Below are 25,987 nucleotides of genomic sequence, written 5' to 3'. Positions count from 1 at the left end.
TGACGTACCTAACCTCTGTCTGCCCGTACGACCAAAACGACAACCGAACGTAGAGCAGAAGCTGCATTAAAAATACTCTAACAAAGACGCTGCAATCTTTGGTTTTGGCGGAAGTGAAAGCATCGATCGATCATTACAGCCAATGAGATTTGCTCTTGATCATGACTATTTTTGCCATTTGAACGTGATGTAATTGATTGATAATGAAATAAATGAATTTTGCAAAACGAAAGCTTAATGAATATCATTCCTTCGCACTACTTTTTTAAGCAGTCATGCAGATCTTTGTTAAAACATTAACGGGCAAAACGATCACCCTTGATATGGTCGCATCGGAAACGGTTTTGGACATCAAGAATAAAATCTTGGAACGTGAGGGCATTGCACCGGACCAGCAGCGTATTATCTTTGCCGGCAAACAGTTGGACGAGGGTCGGATTATATCTGATTATAATATCCAGCACGGTTCTACGATGCACCTGGTGCTACGCCTCAAGGGTGGCATGCAAATCTTTGTGCGGATGCTTACGGGCAAAACAATCGCCATTGATACGGAACCGGAAGCTACTGTGGAGAGCGTCAAAAAACAGATCGACGAACGTGAGGAAATCCCGCCAAACCAACAACGCATGATCTTCGCCGGTAAACAACTGGAAGATGGGCGTCAGCTTCAGGAGTACAGCATCATCAAGGCATCTACAATCCATCTGGTCCTGCGTCTCAAGGGTGGCATGCAGATTTTTGTACGGATGCTGACTGGAAAGACCATTGCCGTGGATACAGAACCGGAAGCAACAGTAGAAAGTGTCAAGAAGCAGATCGATGAACGAGAGGAAATCCCACCGAATCAGCAGCGCATGATCTTCGCTGGCAAACAGCTCGAAGATGGTCGTCAGCTGCAGGAGTACAGCATCATAAAGGGATCCACCATTCATCTCGTTTTGCGACTCAAAGGTGGCCTTTAGATTTACCCCGTTCAAGACAGCACGCTCAGTGTCCCATTTCTTACTTTACGTATTCCATTTACTGCTTTGTACAATGTAGGAAAACAATAAACGCAGAATGCTGTAAATATCGGAATAAACACGGTCTACACGAATGGTGTAGTAATGTGTTCACTATGCGAGATTGAGAATCTGTTCATGTATGTTTATCAAAATATCCGAAATTCTTCTTCATTTGGAGGTTTTACATGTTATTTGCTTGTTTTGTTTTCATTTTCAAAGGTATTTATCTTTTATCACTTCCATAATTTTAGATAGCAGACAATATAGTGTAAAAAACAAATTTGTATTTTCAATCACGCTAATTGATCTACAGTTAGCAACGTGTAGACGCTGCATATGAAATAATGACAACTGCTTGTTTTTTTCTTCTTCTGCTGCGCCACAGTCTATAAAAGCGACGAATCCGAGGAAAAGCCAAGAGTGAGAAAACAGCAAGCCAGCTTGTAGCGTTCACGTACCAACTGTGTGGAAACAAAGAGTGAAGAAAATTGTAACTGTGCTCAGTGAAGAATAGAAATTTGTGAAATATTTGACTGAAAAAAGGTAATTCTATCGTAAAACTATCGTTTGCGAATGCGGAATAAATTTGGCATAGTGCAGGAAGGCTAGAAAAAGTGAATATTTCTGTGCATGGGAGTGACCCGTTTTGCAAGATGGCGTGTGATGACGCAGCGAGCTCTCTGGTGCAAATTTCATATTTTCTGAATTGCTATGGTTAAACTTGTTCAATCGTTAACGCAGTCGTTTTTCGTTCGCTTTTGTTGAAATTCAGTGCTATTTCGTGTGTTCTGTGCCATGGTTCTAAATCGAAATGTAATAAATTTCAGTCTATCCTTGGGTGCTTTCCAAGCTAATTGCATTAATTGCTTTGTTCGAAGAGTCTGTTCTGACGAAATAGTGATATCAGGGTAATTTTGCATTACCAAATTGTATTTTCATTCGATGGGGGTTGAATATAATGCATTTGCCAACGCGCTAATTTCTACGCCAAATTGGACGCGAAAGCATTTTTTTCACCCCTTCGTAAGATGGCGTAATAGCGTTGCAATACAGTCTCCTATCCGCGAAAAAGCACCAATTAGTAGCATAACCACTGTTTCTTAAATTGTACCTTAAATAACCCATTTCTTAACTTATCTTTATTGATTGACTCAATAGCTTTAGTTAACTGGAAAATAACAGAATATAGGACTAAACTTTACATCGAGTTAATACATTACTCATCGCATGATGATTCTGTAATTATCGTATTGCATGAATCATGTATGATGTGTTTACGCATATGATTTCGTCATAGGTTTATTTTTAACACAAGGCACTGAAGTTTTTCCGTCTAGAAACTTCTCTTGTGGTCGTGCAAGCTGTTCTCGATTGTTCTAAATCAAGGCTATTGAAGGAGACAAGGTGGTGGAATGTAGAGTATTTTGACAAGTAAGAAGACGAAAAACTAGAAGGTGCATTTGACAGGGGAGGGTGCGTTTGACAGCCTGCAAAATCCCTCAGAAAAGATACACCGGCCATTTGAATTGCAACGGTGTTTCTCTGTTCGTTTAAAATTAATCATTTCTATGTTTTTCTTATTGTAAATTTACACAAAATTTTGCGCTTGAATTGGAATTAATGATAGTAGCTAATGAAGTATAAAAGAGAATGTCCGTTGGGGACGGTTTATCTTGTTAACGCTATTGGTGAGTGCAAAGTTGCTACCAAGCAAAACTGTATCATTTACATCCAAAATAATTTGAGGAGTGAAAAGGCATAAGTGAAACAGTTTTTGATGATGATAACATTTCATGACATTTTGTACAATCATTATCTATCGATATCGATTAGCCACAATCGTCCGTGAAATGTCCCTTTCCATTCGATCTTAAGATAGCGGCATCTTAAGAAAGTGGCACTCCCAAGGATGAACTCGTGCGCAGATTCAGTTATAACGAAATGAATGCCTTCCGATTAATTGATGTTCTTTACACGAAAAGAACCATATGCACTTGGTACAGTAACATCCTTTCGTTCATATTTAGCACCGCCACAATTTGGTTTCAAGTCATACATTCGGCGAACCACACCAAAAATCTTGCTGACCACAATGCGTCTGGACATATAAATCAAGCATATACTGCAATATTCTTATTTTTTAATAGATAAGCTGGTATCAATTACCTAGCAATGAAATGAGTGATGTATTTTACAAATGATTATTAAATTTCCCCTTCTCAAATGATACACGTCCTATACGCTTGAACCGCTTTAATTGTAGTTATAAACGTATGACCCCACACCCACAAACGTCAAATTATTGGAAGAAGAATTTTGCGGAAAATCGCTAATATTCAACCTTGTCTCCTTCAATAGCCTTGGTTCTAAATAATGAATGGAAAGCAAAAACATATACAGTGCATACGAATTTTTATCAACACTATAAAACTTTCAGCTTATGAAATGCTTACGTGAAATATAATCGTATAATTTGATTAGTGTAAAAAACAGGCAGGAATTACATATTATGTCATGGATAATATTTTAGTTTGTAACTTGAATTGCATCATAAAATTAGATTTCATAATAAACATAATCTTTTGTGTTTTTTTATCGTTTTTTTTTCTAATAGAGTAAGCATGCAGATTTTCGTGAAGACCCTGACCGGAAAGACGATCACCCTTGAGGTGGAACCGTCCGATACGATTGAGAATGTAAAGGCCAAGATTCAGGATAAGGAGGGAATCCCACCAGATCAGCAGCGTTTGATCTTCGCGGGCAAGCAGTTGGAGGATGGCCGTACCCTGTCGGACTATAACATTCAGAAGGAGTCGACTCTCCATCTGGTTCTTCGTCTGCGCGGAGGCATGCAAATCTTCGTGAAGACCCTGACCGGAAAGACGATCACCCTTGAGGTGGAACCTTCCGATACGATTGAGAATGTAAAGGCCAAGATTCAGGATAAGGAGGGAATCCCACCAGATCAACAGCGTTTGATCTTCGCGGGCAAGCAGTTGGAGGATGGCCGTACCCTGTCGGACTATAACATTCAGAAGGAGTCGACGCTCCATCTGGTTCTTCGTCTGCGCGGAGGCATGCAGATTTTCGTGAAGACCCTGACCGGAAAGACGATCACCCTTGAGGTGGAACCGTCCGATACGATTGAGAATGTAAAGGCCAAGATTCAGGATAAGGAGGGAATCCCACCAGATCAGCAGCGTTTGATCTTCGCGGGCAAGCAGTTGGAGGATGGCCGTACCCTATCGGACTATAACATTCAGAAGGAGTCGACTCTCCATCTGGTTCTTCGTCTGCGCGGAGGCATGCAAATCTTCGTGAAGACCCTGACCGGAAAGACGATCACCCTTGAGGTGGAACCTTCCGATACAATCGAGAATGTAAAGGCCAAGATTCAGGATAAGGAGGGAATCCCACCAGATCAGCAGCGTTTGATCTTCGCGGGCAAGCAGTTGGAGGATGGCCGTACCCTGTCGGACTATAACATTCAGAAGGAGTCGACTCTCCATCTGGTTCTTCGTCTGCGCGGAGGCATGCAAATCTTTGTGAAGACCCTGACCGGAAAGACGATCACCCTTGAGGTGGAACCGTCCGATACGATTGAGAATGTAAAGGCCAAGATTCAGGATAAGGAGGGAATCCCACCAGATCAGCAGCGTTTGATCTTCGCGGGCAAGCAGTTGGAGGATGGCCGTACCCTGTCGGACTATAACATTCAGAAGGAGTCGACTCTCCATCTGGTTCTTCGTCTGCGCGGAGGCATGCAAATCTTCGTGAAGACCCTGACCGGAAAGACGATTACCCTTGAGGTGGAACCTTCCGATACGATTGAGAATGTAAAGGCCAAGATTCAGGATAAGGAGGGAATCCCACCAGATCAACAGCGTTTGATCTTCGCGGGCAAGCAGTTGGAGGATGGCCGTACCCTGTCGGACTATAACATTCAGAAGGAGTCGACTCTCCATCTGGTTCTTCGTCTGCGCGGAGGCATGCAAATCTTCGTGAAGACCCTGACCGGAAAGACGATCACCCTTGAGGTGGAACCTTCCGATACGATCGAGAATGTAAAGGCCAAGATTCAGGATAAGGAGGGAATCCCACCAGATCAGCAGCGTTTGATCTTCGCGGGCAAGCAGTTGGAGGATGGCCGTACCCTATCGGACTATAACATTCAGAAGGAGTCGACGCTCCATCTGGTTCTTCGTCTGCGCGGAGGCATGCAGATTTTCGTGAAGACCCTGACCGGAAAGACGATCACCCTTGAGGTGGAACCGTCCGATACGATTGAGAATGTAAAGGCCAAGATTCAGGATAAGGAGGGAATCCCACCAGATCAGCAGCGTTTGATCTTCGCGGGCAAGCAGTTGGAGGATGGCCGTACCCTATCGGACTATAACATTCAGAAGGAGTCGACTCTCCATCTGGTTCTTCGTCTGCGCGGAGGCATGCAAATCTTCGTGAAGACCCTGACCGGAAAGACGATCACCCTTGAGGTGGAACCTTCCGATACAATCGAGAATGTAAAGGCCAAGATTCAGGATAAGGAGGGAATCCCACCAGATCAGCAGCGTTTGATCTTCGCGGGCAAGCAGTTGGAGGATGGCCGTACCCTGTCGGACTATAACATTCAGAAGGAGTCGACTCTCCATCTGGTTCTTCGTCTGCGCGGAGGCATGCAGATTTTCGTGAAGACCCTGACCGGAAAGACGATCACCCTTGAGGTGGAACCTTCCGATACGATTGAGAATGTAAAGGCCAAGATTCAGGATAAGGAGGGAATCCCACCAGATCAGCAGCGTTTGATCTTCGCGGGCAAGCAGTTGGAGGATGGCCGTACCCTATCGGACTATAACATTCAGAAGGAATCGACGCTCCATCTGGTTCTTCGTCTGCGTGGCGGAAATTAAATATTTAAATAAAGCATTCTAAAAGCTATGAAATCATAAATAAGTTTTAAGCGTTATTGAAAATGGATATCACATTTGAGACAATTATAAACGAAGCACGTCTTCATTGAGTTTTGCTCATGAAATCCAGCAGTAGATGGTATCGTAATTTCTCTTTATCGTATTTATTAATTCGTCATTAACGTTTGCATTCTTCAAAAAGCTCTTTAATTATTCTGTAATATTTGTTTCTTTATTAGAATAATATTTTTTATATGCACTGTAATTTTGTGCTTAAAGAAAAATGCTGTTTTCGCAAACGGGTGCTTATTTTGACAGCATCTCGCAGTTGACAATGCGCCTGTGCGTATTTCTGACGGCTAAAAACGTCAGTACAAACCGATTCCCATTGACTGGGCGAGAAAAAATCAATCTTCCTCGCGCAAGAAGAGTTATTTCCAGCTGATCCCGTTGTGAGCAATCACGGACGGCAAATTTCCTGCGGGAGAATGGCCAAAAAACAAACGCTCGTTCTGCTAGGGTACGAAGATGAACTGATTGCGGAAAAGGACCGTCCCTATCTGTCCTACACGACAAACAAAATCGGTGGCCATGCGGTAAGTAAGCTGCATTACCCACACTGCCCGTACATAACAGCGATCGATAATTTTGTCTTCTTTGTTTGGTCGGGATGGCTCTAGGACTGGCCTGCTGGTGCGATAGAGGTTCAACCGTGCATTTTCTGTGGCCAGCAAAGGCCATTGATCGTGCAGATCTATGCGCCGTTGGATGATTCGCAGTTTCATCGTACGTTGTACGTGTTTGCGTGTTTAAATGCACCCTGTTCGACACAGTCCCAGGCGTGGACATGCGTGAGAATACAGTCGCTGGAAAAGAGCTCACCGGGAGCGGATGGTATTATGGAAATACGGTCGGGCAAGGCGTTTCCGAAGGATACTACGATATCGTGGTGTAGCGGTGCTGACGATTGGGGTGAAGACGGACAGGAGGATATGGACGTGCGGGAGGGCTTCAGTACCACCACCTTTATGCGGGTTGATACAAGCAGTGTTGCGGCGGAACAGCTGTTGAACGAGGAAAATGGCAATGTGATTCAGTACGAGAAGGTATCCGACGAGGATGACGAAAGTAATTCGATGGATGCGGAACCTATACCTGGGTTCGAAAAACTGCGAGTGGACGAAACGAATGCAAATGCTCGCGGCGATGGTAGACCTTCCGGAGCAACTGGAGGGGCAGAACTAATCGATAATCTCTACACGACGAGAGCGTCGGCCGAGATCGAAGGGCTAGAAGCGGAGGTGGTCGTCGTGGACACGCCCGTGTCACCAAAACGTGATTTAATTGCTCTGTTGAAACAGCCTCAGGTTGTGCCACGAAGCATTGGAGACGTAACGCTGCGGGGACTGTACATCAGCGTAGATGAAGAGCGGTACGCCGCACCACTCGCTTCCGATCACGTTCGAGAACTACTCGCCGAGTATCAGCGACATGAGGAAGGTTAGAATACGTTTATCAATAGCTTAAAGCCGCTATCTCCCATGGTGTTTTTTTTTTCTTTACTTTACAGTGAAAACTAGCCCCGATAGTCCTTTGGAGAATGCCGCTTCGGGAACTAAGCCGCTGTCGAAAGCAAACCATGACCAAGAACTGTACGAGAAAGGCATTCCAATGCACGGCGATCTGATGTTCCATTCGTTTCTAACCAAGCTGCAGGAGAACCCGGGACAGTTGCTTCGCTATTCGCGTAACGCCTTACCGTTGCTGATTGCACCGATCAAGGAAATCGCCATACCACCCCACTGTCAGTACTGCAAAAATGAAATGATCTGTGAAATTCAGCTGCTTCCGACTATGATCGAAAAGCTGCGGTTCGAGATGAATGAAGAGCGAGTGCCGATAGACTTTGGAAACGTGCTCGTGTGGACGTGCGGCAAAAGCTGCTGGGATACACCGGACAAAATGCGTCAAGAGCTTGTGTTGGTACAAAACGAAGCTTAAGATGAAGTCACGTTGACGTGAGTGAGTGAAGCAATCTTCCATTTGCCTTCGGGAGACGTTGAACCGAGAAAAGGCTGGTACCGGCAGAGTCGCTTGGTATCGTTCCGTTAGGAGAGAACCTTCTTGCTCGGCAAAAAGGCACCTCTGTTGTGTACTGAAACCATCGTCAATTTGGATAGTTACCTTAGACAGCACAGCGCCGCGCTGGTGTGACTTTGACCGCCGATGAGGAAACGGAAACGTATCAGCATTTTAAAATACGCAATCGAAATGTACGCACCGCATATCGGTAGCGCCACGATTACATCCGGTAGACATTTTATCGTGTTTTATATGAGTGAATTGTTCGGCTCGAGTTTTAGTGTAGCATCGATATCTGATAGCTGGAACGTGTTGATATGATAATTACTCCTATTCTATACAGTAAGTAGCGATTAATGTGATAGCAAAAACAAAACTACGACTCTCGTATGTGAGCGTATAATTCCCGATGCTCTAAGGAAGTGCGCATTGTGCCAGAAATTTAGCTATGCCGTCCGATTTTCTTTGCGGCAAACTTCTTTTATTTGTTTCATCGTTCGTTTGTGGCTGTTTTGTTACCATTATCATCTGGAATAAGGTGTGGAGGATACACGATAAACGTGTAAAACGCCAGGATCGTTGTACGATCAGCATAGTTTTGGAGTTTTTATTTCAGTGGCCAAAACAAGCGCAACGAAGTAATCCTAGCAGGGCGAGACAAGTAGCGAGTATTTTCATCTTTAATCCTAGATTTCGTAGATAAACTATGGATTTATTCGCATTTTAAAAGTTTCCTTCTACTTCCAAATAAAGCGAATACAGAATTAAATTTATCGACAATCTTTACACTTCTTAAATATTAGGTCGTTTTAATTTATTCTCGAGAATGTGGCAAACCAAATAAAATTCAAACCACAATTTTGAATTTGGCGTGTACGTGAAGCTAGCCCTCACACATTGCATCCCAAGTGGTTGTTGACATTGTGCATGAAAGAAGCCCCCTCCCAAGAACTGTCAAAGTGAATTTGTTTCTCATCGCTTGCAAAGGTAAATTTGTGCTGTTTCATCCGGCAAGCGATTGTTAATTTGCAGTTTCTCGTAGTGCATTCGTGTAAGCAGTTTTATTTCCATCCAAAATGAGTTCAATTGGCACTGGTGTAAGTAAATGTATTACATTCCACGCTGTAGAACACTGAACAGCCGAATGTTTTTCCGGTTTGAGGTTATGGCACTGATTTCTGTTTTCATTTTGTGGCAAGATTCATTCCCCGTTCCGGTTCTATCTATTTTGGCTTATATTCTACTTTCAGTACGATCTGTCCGCGTCACAGTTCTCCCCCGATGGACGCGTGTTCCAGATTGAGTATGCGGCAAAAGCGGTCGAGAATAGTGGCACGGTAATAGGACTGCGGGGCAAGGATGGAGTTGTGCTGGCCGTTGAGAAACTTATCACGAGCAAACTGTACGAGCCGGACTGCGGTACACGAATCTTTACCATCGATACATCCATCGGAATGGTGAGAAAGTTGAAATGGATCGCAATCGGTCACATAACTAGTTGTGCTGATTGCCTTTTGTGCTTCTTCCGTTGCTTTGTAGGCTGTCAGTGGAATGATTACCGATGGCCGGGCTGTTGTGGATATTGCTCGGCAGGAAGCTGCCAGCTACCGACAGCAGAATAATCGCGCCATTCCGCTAAAACACTTGAACGACCGTTTGTCGAGCTACTTCCACGCGTACACCCTGTACAGTGCCGTGCGACCATTCGGAGTGAGTGTAATCCTAGCGTCCTGGTCCGAGGAAAAAGGCGCCGAAATGTACATGATCGACCCGTCCGGAGTGTCTTGTGTGAGTGTAACTGGCCTTTGCAAAGGGCATCTTACGAAAGATTAACCATTTGCCATTTCTCTCCTCTAGGGCTACTTTGGATGCGCCGTTGGAAAAGCGAAACAAACAGCCAAAACGGAAATTGAAAAATTGAAACTTTCCGATATGAGTGTGAAGGACCTCGTGCTTACAGCTGGCAAAATGTAAGTAGCTGCGACTACTTGTAATATCGCCATTTAATGCTAAATCACTGTTTACAGCATCTATCAGGTGCACGATGAACTGAAGGACAAAGACTTCAAGCTGGAACTCAGTTGGGTGTGTCAGGATTCGAAGGGCATCCACAAGACGGTACCGGCCGAGGTATATGCTGCAGCGAACCGTGCCGGCCAGGAAGCAGTCGACGAGGACGATAGTGATAACGAAATCTAAGTTAAGACACCTGGCACAGGTACTGTGGTTTGGAAAACGTTTAATTTGTCATCATAAACTGCTCGTTTTGAGTAAAGTAAAACGCATAAGGTTGGTTGAAAATTCAATTCTTTCTATTTAGTTTGTTCTGTAAGATTTCCATCGAAATACACACCGTTACATAGCCCACCAGGCACAAACCAGTTGGGCAGATGTAATGAAAGAATGGCTTGGCCCGATTCTACAACATAGCATCCTCCCAAGCGTTTGGCAGTTCGGGCTATGTGGATGGTGGGTTTGCTATCACACGTAAACATTAAAACACAGATAATTTTACATCAGCCTAGGTAGCTGTGCTATTCTTGCTTCTTGTTGTAATAAGGAACAAGGTTCCAATGTTGCCTTTCGCCATCGTGTTTGCTTATGCCGGTCCAATGATGGAGGGCGATTTGTAAAGCAGGGACGCCCAGCAGGATAGCATCATCATCTCAAAGCATAAACACAGTTGGAAAATAGCTGATAGAAAGAAATTGGAAGGCAAATTAGACAATGCAATAGTAACTTGTCGATTTTCACTCACCATTTTTCTGCACCTGCAGTGTCATGGGGAAAGCACAAACGGAAATACTGCTGCTCACGATGCCCGCTATGACGAGGGGTTGTATTCGGCAAAGTATAAGCACCGCTTGCAATACGAAGTATTTGCCCTGGAAAGGAATGTATAAAAGCATGTGCATTTTAGAACTGTGCGAACAATCGCTGCGTCATCAAGCATGCGTTTCACAAACCATCAGCTTAAGGTCCGAGTAGAGTGGGGCAAGCATTCGCACGAGAATGTTCAATCCCCACACACCGAGCAGAATAGAGATGACGATCAATGGCACAAAGTACAGGATGATGCGGTTGAAATTGGGCTGTAAAGTAGGGCGATGATTAGGACATTAAAGGTAACAGTGGTTATTATTTTTAATATTTTCCCTAGACCCTAACCATTAACCCTTAGGGTTTGCCCCCCACGTACTTACATAATCCTCAACAAACACGACATTCAGAGCCAGGAAAAGAGCTGTTTGTACGACCGGTAGCTGCATAATAAGCATACGCACAAAACGTAATCGATTTCTGCAACAAGCAAACAAACGTGAGATGAAAAATAGTGTTCATCGACATACAATGATGGGTCTGTGGCACGATAATTAACCGCACTAGACTATACTCACTTTGTCACGGGGGCTCGTTTGAATAGGGGCACAAAACAACACAGCGGTGGGGTCCGCAGGGAGAAGGTTTGAGAATCGGTCGATTTAATCAGTGCATCTTCCCCGTCGACATACTGCATGCACAGACTGTGCGGAGAGCACGGTTAGAACGAGAATAAAGGGAAACATTTATTGTTATGAGATCAATCCCTAGCGGATCATTCTCTTCATGTTCGCCCAGGTATCTCGTTGTATGATCGCATACTAACCTAAAGAACACGTACGCACAGATCATGAAGTAAACGTGCATGACAGTGTCGCACAGGAAGAAGGCACGCGGCACGGAGATCGATACTACACCGAACAGAGTCACGAGCTAAAATGTAGGGCGGATTGGTTAGCAACACCTAAAATGATTTGCCGGTTTTCACTCCCATCCGTTGGCTGCTTTTTTTTTCGTACCGGATAGATTGTCAGCAACAGTATCGATTTAGTTTTGAACTGTTTCGGCGTTCGGTGCAGGATGTGGTAAGCATTCTTGAAGAAGATGCTGAAGGTGGCAATACTTAGCAGGACGGTGGTAGCAATAATCAAAGCGATTGGGAGAGTTAAACCTGCAAACAGAAAAGATAAAGTGAATTATAGCAAAGTAAATGATTGGTGGATACAATATGCTCACCATCGAGATATTCCTGTACGGTAGGCAACTCGTTGGTACAATCGCCATTTGTCGTGGAAAGATTTTGTTCCGACAGGACATCAACGGCCAACGACTCGTTGCTATCCATATTTGCCGCGGAAGATGTAACCGAACAAGCTCTAGCAAAAGTGTAGAACATCCATTAGAACGGGCAGCGGTTTGTGGGAGTGGAAAGTGTTGATTGTTTATCGAACATTAAGCTATTTTTCTGGATTATTTATAGGTACGTTTTCACTCTCCATCATCATCATATATATATATGTAGCTGGCCGTTCCACGTGATCGTAGCGCACCATGGTGCGGAGACCACTGTTTACGATGAAACGAATCTTGTGCAGCTATTAATTTCAATAAAACCATCCGATTCTCCACGGTGAGCAAGAAAAGTGATCAGTTTTTGATTGGTTTGCGTTGTTGCGGGAATCGAAGATGGACGGCAAACGTGATGTCGGACCATCACACATCATCTACACCGATCGCAATCTTAGCATGGCCAAATGGAACAAATACATTAGCGGGCTGGCTGTAGAAATGGCAAGTGGATATTAACAACATCTTGTTTTATCATACAAAAAAAGTATCTATAACGTTTGGCTCAAGATGAGCAACAGATATCTCTTTCGGAGAGGAATTTTTGAAGTGTGAGAAATACAAATTTTTGTAAAGGAAAAGCAATCCATTGATCGAGTCTTCATCCTATCCGCTATTCCATTTTGAAGAAGATCGTCACAACCCCAGTAATTTTATCGCTTCATAGATTCCTCAGGGGTATATGCTTAAATAGGATAACGATCACATGTTACGTGATAGTGGACGAAGAACACTTTGTTGGCAGGGCCTTTGCTACTACCTAGACCAACTTTAAAGAGATCGGGCTTCTCAGTTTTCTATCTCATAGTAGAATAAACCATCTGAACCTCTGAGATAGAAACCTTGGAGATCTTCTTTAAGTGGAGTGGTAATATCCTGTGATCCGCTGACAAACGGCGGAAATTTAGAAGCCGATTAGGTGTCTAAGGGTCCGCGCCAAAGAGATGCGTTAGCTTGTCTACTCTTCAACCTAGCGCCAGAGAGGGCCATCCGCGACTCGGAGGTGGATGTTTCGGAGGTCATTATTTATATTGACCCGAACTTAACAATGATGACATAGACATCATTGGTGTGCTTCTCTCTTACCTAGCGGATGCCTACCAGAGGACTGAGCAGTCTGCGGAAAACCTAGTTTTGGAGAATAACGAACCAAAAGCAATCTGTCTACAGTTTGAGAAAACTTCTCTACTCAAAACATTTGTCGCGACACACGAAGCTGGACCTATATAGAAGTTATGTAATTCCAGTACTCACATACGCCTCTGAGACATGGACTTTGTCCAAAACTGGCGAAACCCTCTTTATCTGCGTTCGAGACGCTCAGAATGATTTCTGGCCCCGTATGTGTGGATAATGAAGGAGCCGGTTCCATTACTAGCTCTGCGAGCTATACGGCGAACTCACTGTCATACAGCGGATTAGATTCGCCAGACTCCGGTTGGTTGGTCATGTCGTGAGAATGCCGCCGGACAACTAAGCTTTAAGGTCGTCTAATCAAAGAAGGCATTGTAGGCCAAAATGAAGATGAAATGCGTTTATGCGTCTGACTGAAAGGAGGGGATTTTGTCGAGTGGCAGACGAAAGCGCCGGACCGTGAGCGGTTTAGAGGACTCCGAAAAGCACTTGTAGCGCTTGATGAACCAAACTAATAGCTGGCAGGGCCGTTGCATACAATGGACATGAAAATCTGCAATTGAGATGGAGTGGTAAGAATGAATAGCAAGAATGTGCTTAAGTTCACACTATTAGATACTGCTGCAGGGACGGTCCAATAGTATTGTGTCTTGACTAGACCTCGGCTATACTTTTTGACATTTTAACGTTGGAACCTAAACTAATTTCACAGTTAATTTCATGATCATCTTGTTGTCTAAATACCACACCAAACTACCAACGAATGTCTTCGGCTTTGCAAAGTTTTTAACAGTAACCCAATAATGAAAATCCATTCTTGGGTGCATTATTGCTTCAGCCAACGCTATGTTAGCAATCTATGCTAACCGAACCGATGCCATACTAATTGCAACACTTTGCACGGGCTACAAATTAGCAGCGCACCCATTCCACCGTAACGAACAAAACAGCCATTCTTTTTATTCATTTTATTAAGGCTTTGTGCCTTCAGGCTGACATTCGCCTCTAAAACAGCCATAATGGAGTGAACTAAACGAAAGATTTAGCAACAAATTTCTTCGCCGCCATGAATCAATCGGTGGGGAAAGCCTTTTTAAGTGACGCACATGAACCTTTTCGATGCCCGTACGTTTGTGTGTTGTAAATGCGGTAGCAACATGTAATGCAACAAATGGACCCCAAACCAAGAGGTCATTATCAATGAACGCACATGGGCGACAATTCCTCTGTTGGTTTCCTTTGTGTTGCGTGAGTACCGGTTTGATGGTAGCATGAGCGAGTAATCCTCACCGTTTTGGGGTGGAACGAAGTGACCTTCACAGGAAGTGGCAGTGGTAACGCTGTTCAACTTCTTGCACCGCTGGATCGAACATTGCGAGAGTTGGAGGAACAATGCGGCACGGCAAAGTGGGGTAGGATCGAATTTATGCGCACCACGATTCGCGCCAGTTCCTTATTCATTTTTCTTTCATTTCTGTGCGTCTTTATCTTGTTTTCTAAAATTAAGGCGTTTTACTTGTTTAATATGCGTGGCTGTTCAGGTTAGACTTTATGGAATGGAACATCTTTTTGCCTGCTGTATTTCCTACTTTTGTCCTAACTCACTGATAAGAGTCTAAGAAGATAAAACGGAAAAAACCTCAATTAGCCTTACGTTATGTTCGCTTAACCCATTCATTAAGCACTGATTTATTGCACCGCAAAAGGTCGTTTACGAAAAAAAATTTGCTTATTATTGTGTATGCATCGTAATTTTTGCTTTCTTCTCTTTAGAGCCCTTTAACCTACAGCCGCAGAAGTGGCCGTCGTGAAGAAAAGTGAAAACAGGCACAAACATGGTGCGCTGACGCGGACGAGAGCTGTACATAAAGAGTGCTTTCGACATCTGAAGAGGTCGTAAACATAGGCGGCCCGATCTACCCAGCCTCATTAGCAAGGTTGGTTGCGTGAGCTGTTGGCATACCGACCTTGCGCAACGTATACCACCCATTCACAGGTGGTAAGGTGCATTTTTTCGATAGCGAACCGAAGTCAAGGTTAGCATTCGGGGGTGACGTACTGCTGGGATGTTGCTGGATGTCTTATGAGATGAAATTTTAATGGATGAATCATGCGAGAGCGGCGATCTCGCCGGGAGTTACGCGAGTGCTCCACTCGATCACTTGACAATAGAGACGCGCCCGACACGTTGGATGAATCTGATTCAGATTCATGAATCTGTATGAATCTTTGGCCTGAATGAATCAATCCGGAATATTGAATCCAAAGAATCAAGCAAGATTAATGACCTCCAGGGTGTATGTCCGCAATTCTCCTCCCCAATGAATCTAACGAGAATTGATTCTTTATTTTGAATGACTCCTCGCGAAAGCTTCAAACTAATGACTCTTATCAAAAGCATTCAAATCAAATAGAAGCACACTTCAATGACAAATCGGAACATCAACGGATACGTTCGGTCACGGTCCCGTAATGGCCCGGTCTAACGGCGAACCAACAACCTTCAGCCGTGCGCAGTCGTTCTTGAGCATATAGGCACAGTGAGGGTTATTGTAATGCAGCGCATAAATTAATATCGATACATTGACACGAACAGTTAGCGGCGCAGTTCTGTGTGCTCACAGTGTCGTCTTCTCCTGAGGCCATCCGTGTCGTTTGGAATGCGCCACACCGGAACGCGCACACGCTGGTTTCAAAGTGTTTTAACTTTACTTCACTCTACCGCTTCTTGTTATGTTGCTTCAGGTGTCAATCGTGATGTCTAGTGTGTCTAGTGTGACGAAAGACACTATTCCAGCATGTGGCATGTGCGTCAGCCATATTGGGCTAACTCTCTCTCTCTCTCGAGCAAAAAAAACACACAATTTCGGTGCTACTAACGACGTTAGCGGTCGGGTTTGAACTCTTTTACGGATAGCCTTGAAACGATTCGCACGCATGAGATGTTAGAGCCAATGGTTGGTAAGGCCTTTTTGTGGCTGGTTTCGGCTGTTGTAATGACGGCGGTTCGACACGCGGCTGTACCAAAGTGGACGAGTCATCTTGGTTAGATGGTGAAATGGAAAGGAAATTGACACGAATCGTTGCTTTTCACCGTTTGATACGGTTTTCTTAGGCCCCCTTCCCGTACAGCGGTGTAATAGTAGTTCCATTACACAACACTCAGTCAGCAAGAGGTGACCATATTGTACTTTATCACTTGCCCCGGCTGGAATCGTTTTGCCTTCGTTGCTGCGTTCAATCAATCACGCGAAAGTCATTTAGCTAATCGAACAGGATCAAATTACATGTATCGGACCGTCCTTGGGCTAGTCGTGGTCTTGTGTTGTTCTCGTGCACGCCAATCACACACACACACACACACATACACCCGCATTATGTTAGTTACGCTCAGCAGCTTCAACTACGACCCGCGTTGCATAATGTATCCCTGAACCTCCAGCCAAGCTATCCGGTCAACGGATTAATTGTGGGCCGGTTTGTAAGCAAAATGGCGAGCTACAATCAACAACCGCTCACTCACTCTCCTTCTCTCTATTGCGCTATCAAATGCACCCGAAGCTCTTCATCGTGTCCGCAGACTGGTGGGGAAGGAAACATGGCCACCGAATGATCCGCTCTCCGCCGTGTCTTAGATCACACACTGTTTGGTTACTTAACTTTGCATGGCAGCAGTAGGTCACTTGGGCACTGCTGCAATAGAACACCGGTCGAATGGATAAATCGTACGGACCACAATGGCTTTCGTTTGACCGCAATGCTTTCTACATTCACAACCCCACGGCCAGTAGGGTTGGAGGAACTTGCATTTTCCTACCACAGTGGAACAGGAAAATTTACTTTCTCACGACATAGGGGCAGGTTTGTTTGTTTTTTTTGCTGCCATGCTTAGACTAACGATTAGAGACGCTAACACGGGACAGATAGACCTTCCACTTCTTCGGTGCCACAGCATCACAAACCAGCCCTCTCCAACGCGCAGAAACAGGGGTGGGTACACTGTAAAACCTGGTCACTGCGCTCGCTAACGATCGTCGTTACTTGGGTTACAGGTTAGTGGTTGCTAAGATACACGCTCACAATTATGTCACCGTTGCTTTGTGCTACTGTTACACCAACTTTTGTCGAGGGATTTGGACGACTTCCGATTGCTTGACTGCTCAGCTGGAGGTATTTGCCTGCTGTAATTCCCCAAACTCACCAACAACTTGCAGCGGCTGCGATGCAAAAACGCTGCCAAGTTCACACCAGCGCTGGAACACAGACAGTGCTAATCCCCGGGAGCGCGGATGCCTACGAAACGCTGCTGATGCCTGGGCAGATCCGTGTGGCATCGAAGCGCGGAATCGCAATACACCGGACCGGATCGGGTGCGAACTCAACAACGACTAACGCAGCAAAACAACAGCACCGATCTGTGATGTGCGGCGCTCGGTGGTGTTGATCGCAACAAAATCCGTGCTTCGCGGCAACCCCACACGCCGACATGGGGTGGTGCGAATCAGGCACGGCAAGACGCAGGACGCCACGGCACGTTGAGCAATCCCAGCAGCATTAGTGCATTCGCTCTCCGCACACGGTCGCGTTTGCTTCTCAGCACGCGCGCGCACGCTTGTATTTGGAACGTACAAAACGATGACGTTGAGGCGGATTGCACCGTGGTTGCGCGCTTGGGGGTTGTGTTTGCAAACAAAACATTTGCGCCTCCACCGGCCCCGGCAGACGGTACCGAACGGCACGCGTGTGCTGGCTCCGTTGGGTTTGCTGCATACGATAAAAGAGAATGGGTTCTTGTTTCTTTTTGCTTTGTTAACTGTTGCGTTTTGGCTTTTGTTTACTTTGGTGATGTCCAACCAAACACGTTTTGCGTAATAAATTATGTTTATTTCTTTAATGTTTATTTTTCTTCATTTTTTGTGTTACTTTTTTGTGACTTACAACTACATCTTGAATCGAGTCTTGTAGTGAATCTGAATCACTATTCCAAAGATTCATGAATCCTCGAAGATCTTGAGGATTCACCTCCAGGTTTATGAATCTCTCTCGAAGCTATGATTTTAACATTATTTTCATTGTTTCTGCTTCTGAAATAAGTATTTTTATGCATATGAGGTAAGCTTGATTATTTATAGGTTAATTAAGAAATTTAGTTTATTGTTCAATAATGCCACTTTGCGTCATGATTGGGAATTGGGAATTCATGATTTTTTTTTCAGGTTTATAAATCTTTTGAGAATCGACTCTTGATTTAAACGACTCGTCACTTAAGTGTTAGTTGAATGACTCTTTTTAAAAAAGATTCAGTGAACAACAACTTCTTCTTTATCGGCAACAACGTCCTCAAGAGCTTCTAAGTCCTGTCATTTCTGGATCTAGTCCCGTAATTAATTGGTCTGCTTTGCTTACGGGGGATTGTCCCGGTGGGGGTTTTGGTCCGGTCCGTTCGTGTGAAGACTGGTTCCGCTACCATCATGCCACTGGGCCGCCCCAGTGAGCACCACTGCTAGTATTAAACTTAAGAACAATTCTAGACTAGTTTCTCTTTGCAGTTCGTAGCACTGGTTCGAGTGATTCTACAGCTCGTTAGTATGAAAAGGTAAACATTCGTTACAGCGTAGCTAAAGGATCTCTTCAAGTGGCAATACAAAAGTGGACCGATAATTGTTTGAACTCAATCATCGTTTAATGGTGGTTTAAATTCACTTTGCAATCTTCATCGGGTACTGTTTGCTTTGTGTTTGGAATTGTGTTTGCTTCTCATTTGAACTATTCGCTGTACCATTCAATGACGAATATTATTTTTAATAACAATTTTTCCTGCTGTTCAACAATAATTTTAATAAATAAACACTACTTAGGTAAGTAAATTGCTGCCTCGTCAGATCTCTGCTCCTATTCTTTTATGCCTCATATCCCGTATTGTTTACACCCGACTTCTCCCCTTTCGGTTGCTGTTGTTGCGCGGTGGTGTAGAATTTGTACGAAAAAATGGCGACTACTGCGACTTCGATAAGTATCAACGTTTGTTTTATCACTGCACGGGAAAGGTTTAAGCAGAAATATTACTGACAGTGCTTGAACATGTTTAGAACACAAACTTACTGTTTGCGTACACTTTGGGCTCGCCAGCTACAGTACATTCGAACGTGACCAGGTTGTAGATGAGCTCAAGGATGATGATCTGCGGTTTGGTGATGAGAAGCACCAACTGTAGCAGAAAGAATCGTTTCTGTGCAGGGAAAAGTGCGTAAACAGATTAATAACATTGAGTAAAGGTTGGGTGGTTCTGCTTACAAAGATCGGGTTGTCGGGATAGAGTGGAGCCACTGTTTTAATGAACGAAACCGATGATCCAACGTAGAATACGATCGACACTATTATGAATGGTAAAATTACATAGAACGCATCGAAGAATAAATCCTGCAATAAGAGAAAAAACGGTTTCATAACGTGATGAAAAGTAATATCCAAATGTTTACCTTATCAAACGAGAAAATGATTAATTGAATACTAGCGACAACACTGTTGTAAATAGGTAGCTGCATAATTCCGAACCGGATAGCGCGCAGCTGTCGTCTGGAAAAAAGATGTTTAAAGATTATCACTTTAATGGTCTAATCCCGATTACTGCTTCCAAAGAAAAAGGGCTCACTTTTTGTCGTAGATGAATCGAAAGCATGGACACACTTGGGGCGGCTGGATTGCCTTGGTTTCGTACAGCTCAATAATGGCCGTATCACCGCCAACCGATTCTTTGAGATAGCGAAAAAACACCAAAATACACCAGCAAAACGCCACGAACGACACTACGTCGCAGACGACCGCCACGTGCGGTATTAGCAGTGCCACCACGTTGAACGTAACCACCGTCTGTAAACAACGGAGCCGCGGGAACGGAAAGCACACGCGTTAGATCGTCGGACATACCGGGAATGCTGTCCCTGACTTACAAAATACACCGCATTGGCAATGATTAGCACCATCACCTGGTTCTTCTCGGTCTGGCGCTTGATTAGTCTGATTACTTGCACAAACACGTACGTCACCCACAGCCAGATGATGCAGCCGACGGTCAACGATAGACACAAGGAGATGGCGTACTCTGGGAAAAGGGACACTGCGTTACTTCCACCAATGCCGAGATGCAGCGGTTAAACTCACCTGCATAGTATTGCCGCAACGGTGGTAGATAGTTCCGGCAGTCGATTGGTGGTGCCGTTTGGGGCGCCGTGAAATTCATGTCTTGTAGCACGATCGTCCGTGATTCGCTCGTGTCTAGCAGTCCGAGGCGTGCTGCAGTACAGCGTGCGAAATGCCGGCGTTAGCAATTAGAGCGTACGGGCCAACGATCTTTATCGGCGTTGTCGAAACCTACGCAAACATAGGTGCCAATGGCGCGACAACGGTGTAGTTAATTAATAAAAAGACAAATAAAGATAACGAATCGCTAAATTGTGTTTAGAGTGTAGGAAAGAATTTCTAGTAAATATGAGGATCGTGTGTTTTGGGAAGGAATAGACGAACCACACATCCGCGTTATCTTGGTTTATAGTAAACGATATGTATACTAATCTCGGAAACAAACAGTCGCATCTAGCGACAGATACACAAAACAACACCCAAACCACGCACTAGGTCGATTTGTCCAGTAAGTTACTTCCGTGCCGGAGACAGCAACCCTCTTTATTGATCAGTGATGATTGTCCTGATTGAATATGGAGTCGTCAACCGTATCTTCCCGACTGAGCGTATTACCCAGCTGGTAGGCGGTGGTCTAGCCTTTTTAAAGTGCCCAGCTCTGATGGTGTCCATCGATCGGATGTGCTAAATGATGAACAAAACGTGCGGTTTCAAAGTCCACATAAATGTGATGTATCAATTCTGTGCCCGTGCGAAACGGGCAAGAACAGCGCATCACGACCTGCTATCCCAACCTATGGAGGACTGCCTTCATTTGCCTCAGGGTCTTAGTCTGTTTCGAAGGAAGTGAAAGCAAACAAGAGCGCAAATCGATAATCGCTACCGGTGTATGTTTGCTGATGGATTAAAGAATCATTATCATGCTGCTGCATGTTTATATCTTTTTTTATTGTTTGTTTTAGTACGAAACATAAATTAAAAATCTTCTTAGCCTTCTTAGTGTTTACTTGTAAAGCTTGAGTAGTGTACAACACAAAAAAAATCGAACAGCACTAGTCGCTCCCCCCCTTGGATTGCTCTATACATCCCTGAAGCCATGGCGTCAAAATACACGGTGCTACTCCTATGGAAACGTGCCACCATTACTCTACCACTGGAAACCTCTTTGCTGGCCATGCACGGCAAACGTTCACAAATCAACCTTGTTGTTCAGTGCAGTATATCCAACGGGGATTTCCTTCAGTTCCGTCTTCAGGCAGAGAAACTCGCTGCACACACACATCAGGGCGGTACAGACGGCATTCAGCATCCACCAGCCGATCGTCGATGGGAAGGCCTCGTTGTACCACCAGCATATTACCAGGTGGGTGAAATGGAAGGTAAAGCTAAAATCCAAACACAGCTTTGTCCGCCGCACGATGAACCACAGCAGCCCGGCACCGACTAGGGAGTTGAGTATGAAGGCCACTATAACCAATCGTCCACCGAGATCGGTTACGTGTATTTCCTGGCGGGAGTGAGAGAAATCTAGGATTAGCCCCAAGCGGGAACTCTAGCGGTCGAGTGGCCTGTACCCGGCAACTTACATGATACTCAAATATGTGATCGAGCGTGTGGTTAGCTTCGGCGAAAAAATCCATCACATACATGATTGTCCCGAGGCTAACGTACAGCAGGGCCTGCATAGCAACGATCTGGGTGATGAGCAGGTACGGATCCCATTGCGTGTTGCGAAACGTTCCCGTGAGTTTCTTCATGTTGGCGGTCAGTGTCTCCGCCCCGTTTCGCCACCAGTGACCAGGGTAGTGGTGGATTCGCTTCTTGGGAATGCTAATAGTTGGACACTAAATAATACCACTAAAGTTTACGGGCCCGCGATGGGCCAACATCTTGCGTTTTGAGAAATCCGAAAAGGAAAGTTGCGTTTTGTTATTTTCTTCCGGACTGCTGTCACTGGCGTATTGAATGACAGGTTGCGGTCGCTGTCAAACGTGAGGGAAAATGTAAACATTGTCTTTGTGTAGAAAATGTGGAAAACCGGTCAAGTCATAAAAAGTGATCTTCGCAAGAATTAAGGACTATAGTTAGTCTCAGGTAGGAAAAGACTTGGATGGGTGTTTACTTGAAATAATGCATGAAATGTACTGTATGTAGTGAAATGAGATTTTTATAAACATGACTCATTCGTCGAACGGGTACAACATTCCTTCCTTGGTCGTGGAGTGCATTAACTACCTTTCCTACGTTGTTCATTGCCGGATGACAAAGCTGTCTTGTTTTCGTCCGTGCGTGAAGTGCTAATTGAAAATTAATTGTTTTCTTCGTTTCGTTAGAACGTGTCTACTAAAACATGGAAGTGCCACTGGAGAGCATGGAGCATACACTGCCAGAGGTGAAATATGAATGTAAGTAACATAATTCGAGTTTGAATTTGCAACCTAGTTGACTTTGAACTCATTTATTTCTTTTTTTTTAGATCTTGATCACACAGCAGATGTGCAGTGAGTACGGAATATGAAATCTCAAAATGAGGTGATGCAATGTCCAATTTCCTCTCGTTTAAGGTTACACGCTTGGGGAGAAACGTTACAGGAAGCGTTCGAACAGTGCGGGATGGCAATGTTCGGCTACATGACCGAGCTGCCCACAGTAGATATTAAAAAGTGCTATCAAATCAATACCGAGCCAACGGACGATATGGAAAATATGTTGTTCCGCTTTCTGGACGAACTGTTGTTTCTATTTTCCGCAGAACCGTTCCTGATCTGTAAAAAGCTCGTGATAACTAAGTTTGATCTAGAACAGTTTACCATCGAGTGCAATTGCTACGGGGAAGAATTTGATTTGCAAAAACATCCGCAGGGCACGGAGGTGAAAGCAATCACGTACTCAGCAATGCAAATTTACAAAAAACCGGAGCACGAAAAGAACGAAGTGTTTGTTATAATTGATATATAAAGAGCAAACTGTTGGATGACATTTTTCAATTATTTTACGCAGTTTCATTGTTTGTGTCGGTAAAGATTTTACGGTAAATAGTGAAATTGAAATGAGAAAACATTTCCCATCTGCGCGACCACCGTGCAATGTGACATTTTGACAGCATGCATTTTCGCGCTAAACAGCTGTAGCCCGGATAATAGGAAGTGCATTGGAATCAAAACTCGTTTTCGTCGATTCTCGAAGGCGGACGAGTCTTTCATCGAGTAAATGGATTGAGCATTGAAATGACGGTTAAAGTTGCACTAATTGTAACGTTTTGATTATTTTGTGCCGCTACAATGACTAGCTCTACGAGCTGTACGATGAATTCACTATCGCAGAATGACACTGCCCATAAAGTCCGTTTTGGACATTCACATGGACAGAGAAGGCGGAAGGCATGGGAAAACGAGAAGAAGTGGCATTGATGCGTCCACCAGGATGTCCGAGATATTAGAGGACGGTGCTTAGTGCGGTTTAGAAGACTCTTGCAACATGCCAAAACAATTGTATTACCGGAATAGTTAGTAAATACAGTGAATCCAGACAGATACTATAGAATAGAGACTATTTTTTATCGAAATGTTGTTTAAAAAAAGTCGTCATTTATCTTCTGCTACGTTAATCTTTTGCTAAATCGCAGTATCATTTCGTTAGCGTATATTCTACAAAGGATTCAACAAAAATGCAAGTTTTCTGCATTACTAATCAATTCGTTGTCACTATTCTACTCAAATGCTGTTATCTCATCAGTCAAAAGGTTTCCGGGAGGATTATGTTTCCTAAATTTAGAAATAAAACTATCGAATGGTATTTTCATGTATAAAGTCGGCCTAAATTCCACCTGGTATACTGCGGATGCATTTATTGCGCTGAGAAAACTGTGTTTAACTTCTTTAATCGATTCTATTTACATTGATGTAATTTACAAACGAGGTCACTGGTTGTTATTCTTCAAAGCTGTATTTGTTAATTTTACTCGACTACAAATATAACGATCACTTGCAAAGGTTAAATTCCGCTCAATTTCTTATTTTCCGCTCAATCGATCGATCACGAGAGTGCGTGTTTACCGGTCCAATCGAACGGTATTTTTTTGTTACCTGGGTACAATCATCATCAACAGTTGATTGTTTGCAACGCTATAGTGATGGTCATCCTGCGACCGTGCGTGTTGGGTCTTTCCATCTCGAAAAAACTTCACCATCGTCAGCTCGCCGACGGGCTCCGTATCGCGGGTGTCAAAGAAAACAAAAAAAAAACACACGGAAACGCCGCCAAATTGTGGTGCTGCGTAGCGCATTTTTACCGAAGCAACGTTGTGCAGTGTTTGATTTACGAGATATAAGACATTAAAATAATATATCCACAAATGCACAGTGCGCGGGTTGCTTGATGCGAGAAGTTGACGGATCCGTGCCGTGCCGTGTGTGTGCGTGTGTATGTCGTAGCACAGCGCAAACAACACCGTTGCGTTAAGCGGGCCTTGCTGAATGTTTACGCACCCAGTCCTCGGTACAATTGTGCAAAGTGAGATTGAGTCAAAGATTTGCTGAAGCAGGAATTGAAGTCCCACCGTGAGATTGCGTTGCCTGTAACAGCGACCCATCGACAAGGTAAGTCCGGAGATCCGATAGGAATTTGATAATGGCGCCCCCACAGAAAAAAAACCCTCGAACTGACAATGTAATGATGCTGATGATGATGATGATGATAGAAGAATACGAGCAGTGCAAAGTCAGACTTCCCGCTGGCGGCAGTCGCGGTTGCTGTCAAGAAAACGTCCGACCGCGCTAGGAGTTGGTGCGTCCCCGTCGTATGCGGCGTAGTAGGCAAATTGTCAAGCAAAAGTGAGAAAAAAATAACCAAAACCAGCACACCTTCCCAGCTTCGTAACGCGGAAACGGAAGTGCGAAAAGAAATGGACATTGTATGAGGGTGTGTGTATATGTGCTATGTGGGGTTGGAAACAAGTGGTAGATTTCCTGGAGGAACTACGGACAAGTGTACGGGTACGCATATATTCTAATAAGTTCTTCTCTACCCTGCACCCCCCTCCCGAAGGGTTCTCTCCTTCTTCACCGGGATGGTACGGACCCATGGGAAGTGATGAAATGATGGTCCATCGAAGATATTTGGTAGGAAAAAAGGTTTCCGCCCATCAAGGCCCCTCATGGCGCGCTGACATTGCTGAGACCGGGATGTGTCATTTTCATCTCTTTTCCGGACTGAAGACGGGCTTTCATTATGCGCGTTGGTGGTTGTGTGTGTGTGTGTGCAACGCGCCACTGTTTTTCCTTCTGGGCGGAAAAAATTGCCGGGGAAGAGGCGGCATTTTCCCGGCCGAAAACATGGGTGGTGAAAAACCTCCCCCAAAGAGGAGGTAGCGGGAGGGAGTATTACTGTTCGCAAGGGGATGAAAATTGTGCTGCTGATAAACTTCTATGTGGCATATCGTGATCGTTTTCTTTTCCTCTTGTTTTTATTTGACATAGCACGGGCAGAGCTTTATGACAGTAGTGTGTGGTGGTGGTCTGCTGCGACTGCTGGGTGCTGCTGCTGCTGCTA

The 25,987-nt window shown here is 44.4% G+C and overlaps 7 protein-coding genes across 13 annotated transcripts; 4 read left to right on the top strand and 3 right to left on the bottom strand.

Moving 5' to 3' along the window:
* The first annotated feature begins 275 nt into the window (after window positions 1-275).
* LOC128708287 (polyubiquitin-C) lies at window positions 276-5,914 on the top strand. 7 transcript variants are annotated; one of them, XM_053803260.1, is made up of 2 exons: window positions 276-515; window positions 3,635-5,914. In XM_053803260.1, exons 1-2 carry the CDS (start codon window positions 276-278, stop codon window positions 5,912-5,914), a joined length of 2,520 nt encoding a protein of 839 aa, XP_053659235.1. The 7 variants fall into 7 exon arrangements, with proteins under 7 accessions (XP_053659235.1, XP_053659236.1, XP_053659234.1 ...); XM_053803261.1 differs by having other exon boundaries at window positions 276-542; window positions 3,710-5,914; XM_053803259.1 differs by having other exon boundaries at window positions 276-717; window positions 3,624-5,914.
* Window positions 5,915-6,248: 334 nt separating this feature from the next.
* LOC128708289 (programmed cell death protein 2-like) lies at window positions 6,249-7,915 on the top strand. The gene is given in 4 exon segments (XM_053803264.1): window positions 6,249-6,341; window positions 6,343-6,510; window positions 6,595-7,414; window positions 7,485-7,915. Coding segments are annotated over 4 exon segments (1,512 nt in total).
* Window positions 7,916-9,072: 1,157 nt separating this feature from the next.
* On the top strand, window positions 9,073-10,195 carry LOC128708290 (proteasome subunit alpha type-3). The gene is made up of 5 exons (XM_053803265.1): window positions 9,073-9,093; window positions 9,247-9,453; window positions 9,536-9,784; window positions 9,854-9,966; window positions 10,024-10,195. The coding sequence occupies exons 1-5, from the start codon at window positions 9,073-9,075 to the stop codon at window positions 10,193-10,195; spliced, it is 762 nt and encodes a 253-aa protein (XP_053659240.1).
* Window positions 10,196-10,595: 400 nt separating this feature from the next.
* Window positions 10,596-12,161, bottom strand: LOC128716394 (organic solute transporter alpha-like protein). The gene is made up of 8 exons (XM_053811317.1): window positions 12,053-12,161; window positions 11,836-11,987; window positions 11,643-11,749; window positions 11,395-11,520; window positions 11,200-11,296; window positions 10,963-11,088; window positions 10,755-10,881; window positions 10,596-10,690 (listed from the first exon to the last, which is right to left on the bottom strand). The coding sequence occupies exons 1-8, from the start codon at window positions 12,159-12,161 to the stop codon at window positions 10,596-10,598; spliced, it is 939 nt and encodes a 312-aa protein (XP_053667292.1).
* Window positions 12,162-19,197: 7,036 nt separating this feature from the next.
* Window positions 19,198-20,537, bottom strand: LOC128709091 (uncharacterized). The gene is made up of 7 exons (XM_053804075.1): window positions 20,459-20,537; window positions 20,248-20,399; window positions 19,950-20,167; window positions 19,777-19,873; window positions 19,592-19,717; window positions 19,400-19,526; window positions 19,198-19,331 (listed from the first exon to the last, which is right to left on the bottom strand). Exons 1-7 carry the CDS (start codon window positions 20,535-20,537, stop codon window positions 19,198-19,200), a joined length of 933 nt encoding a protein of 310 aa, XP_053660050.1.
* A 1,089-nt stretch (window positions 20,538-21,626) lies between these two features.
* On the bottom strand, window positions 21,627-22,194 carry LOC128719883 (protein SYS1 homolog). The gene is made up of 2 exons (XM_053813522.1): window positions 22,024-22,194; window positions 21,627-21,944 (listed from the first exon to the last, which is right to left on the bottom strand). Exons 1-2 carry the CDS (start codon window positions 22,192-22,194, stop codon window positions 21,627-21,629), a joined length of 489 nt encoding a protein of 162 aa, XP_053669497.1.
* A 593-nt stretch (window positions 22,195-22,787) lies between these two features.
* On the top strand, window positions 22,788-23,395 carry LOC128719717 (protein archease-like). Its single transcript, XM_053813345.1, has 3 exons — window positions 22,788-22,842; window positions 22,914-22,938; window positions 23,002-23,395. Exons 1-3 carry the CDS (start codon window positions 22,788-22,790, stop codon window positions 23,393-23,395), a joined length of 474 nt encoding a protein of 157 aa, XP_053669320.1.
* The last annotated feature ends 2,592 nt before the right edge of the window (window positions 23,396-25,987 follow it).

Source organism: Anopheles marshallii, chromosome 2, assembly GCF_943734725.1.
Source record: "Anopheles marshallii chromosome 2, idAnoMarsDA_429_01, whole genome shotgun sequence".
Lineage (NCBI taxonomy): Eukaryota > Metazoa > Arthropoda > Insecta > Diptera > Culicidae > Anopheles > Anopheles marshallii.
This window is presented reverse-complemented; position numbering and strand designations above follow the sequence as displayed.

Excerpts from the sequence above, each read along its gene's own strand:
- LOC128708290 (XM_053803265.1), top strand. The coding sequence starts at position 9,073 with ATGAGTTCAATTGGCACTGGT. Across the intron at positions 9,094-9,246 it reads TGAGTTCAATTGGCACTGGT|TACGATCTGTCCGCGTCACA; the intron begins GTAAGTAAATGT and ends TTCTACTTTCAG. Across the intron at positions 9,454-9,535 it reads TCGATACATCCATCGGAATG|GCTGTCAGTGGAATGATTAC; the intron begins GTGAGAAAGTTG and ends GTTGCTTTGTAG.
- LOC128709091 (XM_053804075.1), bottom strand. The coding sequence starts at position 20,537 with ATGAATTTCACGGCGCCCCAAACGGCACCACCAATCGACTGCCGGAAC. Across the intron at positions 19,874-19,949 it reads CGATTCATCTACGACAAAAA|ACGACAGCTGCGCGCTATCC; the intron begins GTGAGCCCTTTT and ends TCTTTTTTCCAG. Across the intron at positions 19,527-19,591 it reads ATCCCGACAACCCGATCTTT|AAACGATTCTTTCTGCTACA; the intron begins GTAAGCAGAACC and ends TTCCCTGCACAG.
- LOC128708287 (XM_053803256.1), top strand. The coding sequence starts at position 276 with ATGCAGATCTTTGTTAAAACATTAACGGGCAAAACGATCACCCTTGAT. Across the intron at positions 955-3,623 it reads TCTCGTTTTGCGACTCAAAG|TAAGCATGCAGATTTTCGTG; the intron begins GTGGCCTTTAGA and ends TTTCTAATAGAG.
- LOC128716394 (XM_053811317.1), bottom strand. The coding sequence starts at position 12,161 with ATGGATAGCAACGAGTCGTTGGCCGTTGATGTCCTGTCGGAACAAAAT. Across the intron at positions 11,750-11,835 it reads TGTTGCTGACAATCTATCCG|CTCGTGACTCTGTTCGGTGT; the intron begins GTACGAAAAAAA and ends CCTACATTTTAG. Across the intron at positions 10,691-10,754 it reads ACTGCAGGTGCAGAAAAATG|CTATTTTCCAACTGTGTTTA; the intron begins GTGAGTGAAAAT and ends TCTTTCTATCAG.
- LOC128719717 (XM_053813345.1), top strand. The coding sequence starts at position 22,788 with ATGGAAGTGCCACTGGAGAGCATGGAGCATACACTGCCAGAGGTGAAA. Across the intron at positions 22,843-22,913 it reads GCCAGAGGTGAAATATGAAT|ATCTTGATCACACAGCAGAT; the intron begins GTAAGTAACATA and ends CTTTTTTTTTAG. Across the intron at positions 22,939-23,001 it reads GATCACACAGCAGATGTGCA|GTTACACGCTTGGGGAGAAA; the intron begins GTGAGTACGGAA and ends CTCTCGTTTAAG.
- LOC128719883 (XM_053813522.1), bottom strand. The coding sequence starts at position 22,194 with ATGAAGAAACTCACGGGAACGTTTCGCAACACGCAATGGGATCCGTAC. Across the intron at positions 21,945-22,023 it reads ATCACATATTTGAGTATCAT|GAAATACACGTAACCGATCT; the intron begins GTAAGTTGCCGG and ends CACTCCCGCCAG.